The 8,871-nt window shown below is 38.5% G+C and overlaps 1 protein-coding gene across 1 annotated transcript; it reads right to left on the reverse strand.

Annotated features, from left to right (window-relative positions):
- Positions 1 to 697: 697 nt before the first annotated feature.
- On the reverse strand, positions 698 to 3,756 carry LOC148186016 (uncharacterized). The gene is made up of 4 exons (XM_088072343.1): positions 3,670 to 3,756; positions 2,702 to 2,814; positions 2,530 to 2,584; positions 698 to 2,425 (listed from the first exon to the last, which is right to left on the reverse strand). The coding sequence occupies exons 1-4, from the start codon at positions 3,754 to 3,756 to the stop codon at positions 698 to 700; spliced, it is 1,983 nt and encodes a 660-aa protein (XP_087928469.1).
- Between the last annotated feature and the right edge of the window lie 5,115 nt (positions 3,757 to 8,871).

Raw genomic sequence — 8,871 nt, forward strand, 5'->3', positions numbered from 1 at the left:
GTAAAACAAATGTTCCTCATTCCTCAGCCCTCACTATAGCTGCTAGCAGGAAAGTGTTTAGTCGACTAAATACACAGCCAAAATGTATTTAAAAAATATATGAACATATGAAACATGATTACATCTACCTTCCAGTACAGTCAACTGAATTTTTAGTTTCACATATTGGTTAATTTAGGAAATAAAATGCTGAATGACAAGTATTAGGATTTTATTTTGAAAGTTGCTTTCGAAAGCTGGAAACGTGAAAAAAAAAGTTTTTAAAAAATAATATTTCTGTAAAACATTTGTAAATATATAATTAAAGACATTATAGATTATAATTAATTATGATATAAAGTTTACGGGACATTATTCCTGTCTTTAAAAAAATGTCAAAATCTATTAATTTCTTTCAATTGCCATAAGAGGTTTCTCTGCCTCTTCTCCCCCTACATTTTCAAAAGAAAACCAATACGCTTAAGGTTCTAAGATTTAAATATTTGTGAGGGTGTCTGAAATCAGCACAAAAATGTGATGTGAGTTCAGGTTTCAAAGGTCTAACTTGTTCTCAATAAACTTCATAAAAATTACTGAAATTGACACCAATGTAAAAACAATACATTAAAAAAATCAATGCAGAGAATATTATTAATGAATGAAAATGAACAGTATTTATTTAATGCTCTTAATATTACAGCAAAAGGTTTGCTGTAATTTACTTCTCAGTGGAAACACAAAAGCAGCATGTCACCATCTTCCAGAGACCACAGAAGAAGGAACCTACTCCTGTCACTTCCTCCTCCTGTAGTTCTTCCAGCTCATCATCCATGTACACAATAACATTGCTCTCCAGTCTGAGAGCATGTGTGTCCTGAATCACTTTTGGAGAAGACTCTCTGGTTTCCAGTTTGGCTGAAGATGTGTCCTCACTACCATCGAGTGGGCTTACAGTGGTGGCCACCTTCTCAAGAGAGACCAGTGGAGAAGCCTCCCTTTCCTCAATAGGTCCTTCCTCTTCCAGCTGAAGGTGAGCCTGGCTGGATGCATCAGACTGCACTTCAAAGTCCATATCTTGGATAGCAGAGTCCTGAACCAGGGATTCCTCTGTCTTGTCCTTAGTCACATCATTTGGCAAAGTGTCAGTATTTTGGAGTTCCTTTTCCAGCTCCTCCGTGGAAGCGACCTCTGGAGGAGCCCCGCTCTCCTCCAGAAGTCCCTCTTCCAGCTGAAGGTGAGCCTGGCTGGATGCATCACATTGCACTTCAAAGTCCATATCTTGGACAGCAGAGTCCTGAACCAGGGATTCCTCTGTCTTGTCCTCAGTCACATCATTTGGCAAAGTGTCAGTATTTTGGAGTTCCTTTTCCAGCTCCTCCGTGGAAGCGACCTCTGGAGAAGCCCCGCTCTCCTCCAGAAGTCCCTCTTCCAGCAAAATGTGAGCCTGGCTGGATGCATCACATTGCACTTCAAAGTCCATATCTTGGACAGCAGAGTCCTGAACCAGGGATTCCTCTGTCTTGTCCTCAGTCACATCATTTGGCAAAGTGTCACAATCTTCATTCAGATAAACTCCTGGAGAAGCCCCGCTCTCCTCCAGAAGTCCGTCTTTTAGCTGAAGGTGATCCTGGCTGGATGTATTATTCTGCACTTCGTGGTCCATATTCTGGACAGCAGAGTACTGAGCCAGGGTTGCCTCTGTATTGTCTTCAGTCACATCATTTGACGTAGTGTCAATCTCTTCATCCAAAGTGACCTCTGGAGAAACCTCACTCTCCTCCAGAAGTCCGTCTTCCAGCTGAAGGTGAGCCTGGCTGAATGCATCAGACTGAACCTCATAGCCCATGTCTTGGATAGCAAAAATGGTGCCTTCTTTGGCAGTGTGATAGCTGTCATCATAGTCCATTAGATGAAAAGACTTGGAGGACTTGTCAAACCTCTCATAGATGGCTTTGACCATGTACCGGGCGTACATGGTGCAGAGGCGAAGCAGAAGCGTTTTGGACATGTTTCCAGCCAGAGAGAGGCAGGGAGCTGCTGAGTTAGTCAGTAGTTTACCAATCTCAGCACTGGCAGCTTCACGCTTGTTTTCGTGCTGTGGTTCCTCGAGGAGGAACTTGAGAGCGATGTCTACTACCTTTGGTAACAAGGGTGCAGTACTCTGTTCAAGCTGCAAGATCTCTGCTGGTTTGGTGTCTCCTGCAGAGACCAGGCCGCCTTTGATCTCAATGCCACTGAAGATTTTCAGCAGCTTCTTGTTCAGGGATTGAAGGAAGGTTTGTACGTCTTCCTCTGCTGCTGTGTGTATGAGTGAGACAAACATCTGAAGGCCTTCTAGTGTGACAATCCTGCCGAGCAGCTGTGAGAGACGCTTTTCTTTGTCCAGTTCTTCCAGGAGCTCTGCTTCCATCTGATGGAGACAGAAGTGTCTCGCTGTCGTCCAGGCCTGTCAACATCATATTTTAGTTAGTCTCACAGTAATGTAGCTAATTTCACATGATGCTGTACAGTTGGCATTTAAAAAGTCAAGTCTGTAGATAGATTACTTACTAGTTCAGCCATGAACAGATGATCAATTTCTGTCCTCTCAATTATTTCTTGAAACCTGCAAAAGTGAAAAAGTCCTTGTTTTTTAATCTTTTCAACTTAAATACATTGGTAAAATAGCTCTTATATACTGTGTTTTCTATAAGTGTATAAGTCAAGGATCAGTTTGACTTACTCCTCCAGGAAGCTTCTTCGTGTCAGCAGCCAGGTCTTCATGTGTCTGACAGTTAAATAGTCAGGAAGTTGATCCTGGTGCTTCATGAGCAGAAACTGTCTCAGCATCATTTTCTGCAACACAGATTGAGTACAGATACACTGTAAGAAATTTCTGTACAAATACAGTCAAATTCTGACAACAATATAAGGCCTGCTATGTTAAAACACTGTACATCTTAATGCTTTTTGCAGGCAAAAATAATGTAAAAATCAAACAGTCAAGTGTTAAGACAGTGAAACACAAATACAGGTGAATTACTTTACGGTGTTGACACAGTAAAATAATGGTAGGACACTTCAGCTGTCAGTAATTAACCATCATTTTATGAGAAAATTTGTTACAGTGAGGGCTCTCAGCTGCTCAAAGAAACACCGTACTATGCTACCAATGTTGGGAGTGACTAGTTACAGCATTACTTAATTTAATCAAAACACAAATGTAATTGTAATTGGTTACACTTACTGAGAAAAATAGGTAATTATATAAGTTACTATTCAAAATGTTGGTTATTACAAAGGTGTTACATCTGAGTGTAAATATTTATATATATATAAGTGAAAAGCTTATATGATAACATTCATTCTGTTGCTTTAAATTTTTACATCTCTAATCTTGATTCAAGTCATATTTAAATGTTTGAGGAATGTTTGACAGTAAGCAGTGTTAAGTATTGTTGTGACATTAACCCTGCCTGGTTTAAATTGTGTTTTTAGGACTTTTCAGTTGTATAGTCCAATGTAAAACATTTGTTTGAAAAGTCAAGTTACACTAATTTGATCAAATAATCAAAATGGTTACATTTTTGCATTTTTAATAGGGTAGCTAGTAATCTATAACCCATAACCTTTCAAAAGTAACCTTTTTTAACACTGTATACAATTTAACTTAAATATAAACAGTACATTTTCACAGTCAAAGCTACTTACTTCTGCTAGGTAGCAGTGCCGCTCTTTTTCTGAGAAAGAGGACGGTCTCATCTTTCTGACTTGCTCAAAAATGAAGTGGGTGTCCATTTTGTCGAGTTTTGAACAAGACGAAAACAGTAAACAGGTTTGTTGAACGAGTGAACAAATATATGTCTCTCAGAGGGTCTGGATAGCCGAGTTTTCAGATACCAAATGAGGGAGAATCTTCAGATGCGGCTGTATTCAGAGCCTCTGTGGAATTTAGAACTAAGAATGTAGAATTGTGATGTCATCCTGAAGTTTGTCACACAATCTAATATGCAAATGAGGGGAACAGAAAATCTAAATTAGCATGTTATTGTTTCTTTATGAAACTGAATATATGTTTTGGGCCAAAGAAACAATACTGACAGTTTACAGAATCCATATCTTTAATACCACACATCCCCAAGTGTCCACTGATTACATAGTCTTAAAGCTTTGTCATTTTGTCATTTTCTCTTTTCAAATAAATGCGTTATGCCGTTCAGGTTATTATGTAATTATGTGTATATATATATATATATATATATATATATATATATATATATATATATATATATATATATATATATATATATGTGTGTGTGTTTAGAGCTCTCTTTAGAAACAATAGTCTAGCTGTATCTAGATTACTACCAATTTAAACAGTTACTGTACTGGAATACAGTTACTCATATTTTGTCTTTTAAATACAATTCTTACTTACTTGTATTCTGTAACCTGGTTAAGCATAACAAGGTACTGACAGCGTCCTTCCTGCTGTTGCTCAGTTCTTAAACAAAACAGTAACATATTCACGATTGTTGCAACCCTTTTGTAAGAACCTGTAAAATGTCTAGACATAATCTTTTTATAATGTTGTTGTAGAGCTTGTGCTATCATAAGTGGGTTGTTATCAAAGAGAACATATGGGATATTTGGTTTTGCTGATTCCTGCTGCACAGGAGCTTATGTACTCAAGATATATTTATGTTGGCCGTTATACATGAGATGTTATTTTTGGACTGGCCAGCATGGGGCTTATTGTTGTATAATAATAAAAATAAATAATAAGAGGCTTGTCTTGTATCATTATGCTGTCCTTGACCTCTCAGTGGCAGATCTACTGATTGAAACAAAGGAAGATGAATGTGCTACGTCCTTGAAAGACACAAGGACAAAATTCACATTCATACCACTGCCATGGATGTCCCCATTTTCATATCAACTTTGCATGTTAACTAGGTGCGCCAAATTTAGACAGCCTGCGTGTCACTGAGTGATCTCTCTCTCTTCATCAGCCACACGCTGTGTTATTTCCTTCTCTGATGTCTGATTGTTAAGGATAGTTCAGTACTGGTGTAAATGGCTTTTACATCAGGTCCCAGGAGAGAAGACAGCCGTATTGATGGTCTCACTCAAATGGAGATGCTCTGTCATCCCAGACCCTCATCAAAGTGAGACCACAAACATCCCCATCCATCACTTCATGGAGTTCACACAGTCTGAAGAGGACTGAAGTCTTTCACAGATATTACAGCATACAGCCTCAGCTTCAACAGCCCAACCCCCGAAGTAGTCCTCAGGGCAGTTTGTTGCTGCTGCAGGGCAACTTGTTCCATTCACAAAAAGAGGGGAGACTGTTTGTGCCTTTAACAGTAGAGGGCAGTATGAGACTAATGCACATGTTTCAAAGGTTTAATGACATCTGGGAGGATAACACTTTGACAAGAACCTTTAGAATGATGTAGATTACAAAATATCAGCTCATATTCACGTGTTTGGATGATAAAATCCATGATGCACCCTTTCAACAATTTATCTCAACAATTCACCTATTTACTCTCTATGTCCCTGTCTTCACATCGGCATGTGCAATAAAGCAGATTTTGTTTTTGCATATGATCATACATTCTTTGCTCAACATAACCGACATATCCTATAGTTTTTTTTTCAAAATATGTATAAATATTAATAAATTGTATACATTTATTTTGGCTTTTGTATCTGGTTTAGCGGTAGATCGACACGTTACATTTTCATATTATTGCTGATCTATGGTGATGACAAAAACAAAAAGCAGAAACAGAAAGATATGGTGCTAGATGTGGGAAATTGCAGTAATAGTTTAAAATCAGACTATCTATCCAGTCGTGACCGAATCCAGCAGCATCACCACATTTATGGATATCAGTGCAAAGAGAGTTTGGAAAAAGAAACATCAGCTATTATATTACATAGAATAGACACATAATTCCAAACCAGGGATATGTGAAGCATACCACAGGGGGTATTTCTGCAGCTATCAGGAGGTGCGTCCAAAAATTGTGGTGTAGCTCTGCTAATTTGAAACCACAGAAATTGTAATTTGGTTCTACATTTGTACTAGGGAGAAAAACAACCACTCAAATATCAATCTAGAAAAAGCTTTATTTGTTCTCACTGGGCAGCTGGTTGTGCAGCAGTGAGATGAAGTTTATGTCTGTTACACACACTGTGTCTTTTTTAAATACACCTCCTTTTTCAAAAGAAATGCACCGTTTCAAACAGCTGTTACAAACTGCCGCTGGCTGGATGGTTTCCTTAACTGGGTTTTCTCTCCATCTATTGCTGTCTGATGCTAATGTCCACTGACAACGCAGTGGTAATTGACAAGTTGGGTTGTTTACTGTTGTGTCTACAACTGTCGCCACCTGGTTTTGTTTCCACCTGCTATGAAAGGAACCTCTGTGTGTCTGTATCTGATGCTAAGAGCATCATTTCCAGCCAAAGTCTGCACAGTAGCGATCTCCGTGGTATACAAGTTTCCACCTTCTGACCAATTAGAGCAGCGTGATTGAATGCAAACACACCATTTGGCACACACAGCTGTCAATCATGCATCAAACCCTTTTTTCATAGCATCAAATAACCAACCATATCAGAAAAAAATGTAACACTTGAACATACCTCAGAGTGTTAAGAACTACTTAAATTGGCAGAGACAATCTTTATCTGAGAAGTACTTTGATTCTTTTGTTTGGCCCATGTCCCATTTCCCAGGCGGCAAGGTTTCTAACCTGCAGGCAGCCACTATGGCGTCATGTCGTCCAACTTGATTATACAGTCTATGATTGAAACATCTAATTTCTGCAGAAGATAACAGTATGAATTCAAGCTCCAGCAAACCTACTTAAAATAATGAATGGTGTATATGCAGTAACATTCAGGTGAAAATCCATCCAAATGTACACCTCTGTAACATGGTGCTTGAGCTCATCTGATAAATGTGTGGTTACATCAGACATAAACAGTGCAGAGCAAATCAATAGATATATTGATCCTTAATAAAAATATCATCCTTTAATTGACTAAATTAAGTCAACATAAAATGAATAAAGACTTCTTGAGTGGCTGCAGCACTAATCATCCTTCCCCTTGATACACTTATACAGACAATGAATAGTTAGAAAATATGCAAAGGGTGCTTAGAGCAGCCAGGTGGCTTTGAGGTTAAACTGAGCGTCTCGAGTTTTATAAGTGCCGTCCAACATGGCATGGCATCACACCAAACTCTTTTCTGCACAGCTCTTCTCCGATACAAGCACTGCATGTTTACACAGCGGAGAGCTATGACTCAGTGCTCCATGCAGTGTGGTAATGGAGCTATAGCGTAGCATGTGAGTAGTTCTACTGCAGTTTCATCGGCCCTGAAGTGTGAAAGAGATTCAGCTGCTACTCAGCATTGAATCATGACACTTTATAGGGATTAAATATGGATATGTGTGAACAATAATGCACACGCACACACGCACACACACACACAAATATAGACATGTGATACCCTCAGCTCATTGCCTCCAACACCAATTACAAGTCCAAACAAGAGATTATGGAGGCTGGCAGGTTTATTTATTATTAAAGTGTCCTGAGCACTGCCTGGAGTCCACTTTGAATTAAATATCAGCCAGTATGAACAGTTACTCTACAGCTCAATGCTAAAGATGAAATGTTAAAAAAAATCCTTTTTTTGTAGCTTCTTGAATTAAATGCATAGTTATCCACATTGAGCCTCATACAAAAACACCTGTATAAAAAGATTCATTCTCATATGGCATGAACGAGGGATTCAAGAGAATTTGTGGCATTGTATATGTTTTTATTTTATTTTATGAATGGAATTCACTAATAGTTGAGACCTGTTGTACAAAGCAGAGTCTGTCATTCTCAAACACACTGGAAAAAAACACTTTTGACCTGAAATTACAATGCCTTAGCCTGGGTGATTCTGGAGTTTAAGTAATTCATTACAAAAAATCATTGTACATAACTAATGCACACATTTATGTTCTGTTCACTGGCATATTAAATTGCACCTTGAAAAGCACCCAATCTGGCAGAAAATTGCCCTCGTACAGTATCATGATCAGTTCTTATTCCCAGGGGGTCAAACTCTCTCCTCACCATGTGATATCAACGCCAAAGGAAGCTTTGGCATCTTTACTAGATGCACTGGGCTTTCACCTTACTAGAGTGGGAGGGGGTAGAGGTGGATGAGTCAAACAACTGTCATCCAGGAGATCAAAGTTGTGTCCCATATGAAACCAAATGTCAGAGTTGTTTTGATGTAACTTTGTGCAGAGTACCCACTGTCATCATGCACTGACGTATTTATGCCACATAATGTTAACAAGCATACTTATTTTGGGACCAAACACAATCTTTTTTTTTTTTTTAAACTTAATCAAGTGGCTTTGCTGCCTAAACCAAACCATGACTGTTTCACAACAGCGTGTTACAATGTTTTTTTGAGCCGTGCGTCACATTTAAACAACAAAGGGTGCCCTTTGCATAATTATGAGATATACCAGGGGGATTGAGTATCTGTGCAGTTTTAGTTTGGTGAATATGACTATGAACGCTCATACAAGCAAAACTGATAGAAAATAGATTTCACAATAGTGATTAAATAGATTAAGTCATGTGATAGACTGATAAAAAATCATTAAAGAATGCCATTTACATCCTGGTCCCAGTAAAAACTCATCTTTTTCTAAGTGGCACATGTAGTTTCAAATCTGCCAGGAACAGTTGCTTTTGAGAGATGAACACACAGCTAATATTTTGAAATGCATATAATGTGAACTGCGGTATTTCAGCAAAGCAGGAGGTCAGTTATATTTTCCTATAACAAGGATTTACAATGAGGCATGCTTCTTCCAA

The sequence above is a fragment of the Plectropomus leopardus genome, chromosome 21 (assembly GCF_026936395.1).
Source record: "Plectropomus leopardus strain MGB_pleo_1.0 chromosome 21, ASM2693639v1, whole genome shotgun sequence".
Classification (NCBI taxonomy): Eukaryota; Metazoa; Chordata; class Actinopteri; order Perciformes; family Serranidae; genus Plectropomus; species Plectropomus leopardus.

Bases quoted from the DNA above. Each gene is read 5' to 3' on its own strand.
- LOC148186016 (XM_088072343.1), bottom strand. From the start codon at position 3,756: ATGGACACCCACTTCATTTTTGAGCAAGTCAGAAAGATGAGACCGTCC. The intron at 2,815-3,669 runs GTAAGTAGCTTT...TCTGTGTTGCAG, and splicing joins GGCACTGCTACCTAGCAGAA to AAAATGATGCTGAGACAGTT. The intron at 2,426-2,529 runs GTAAGTAATCTA...TGATGTTGACAG, and splicing joins ATCTGTTCATGGCTGAACTA to GCCTGGACGACAGCGAGACA.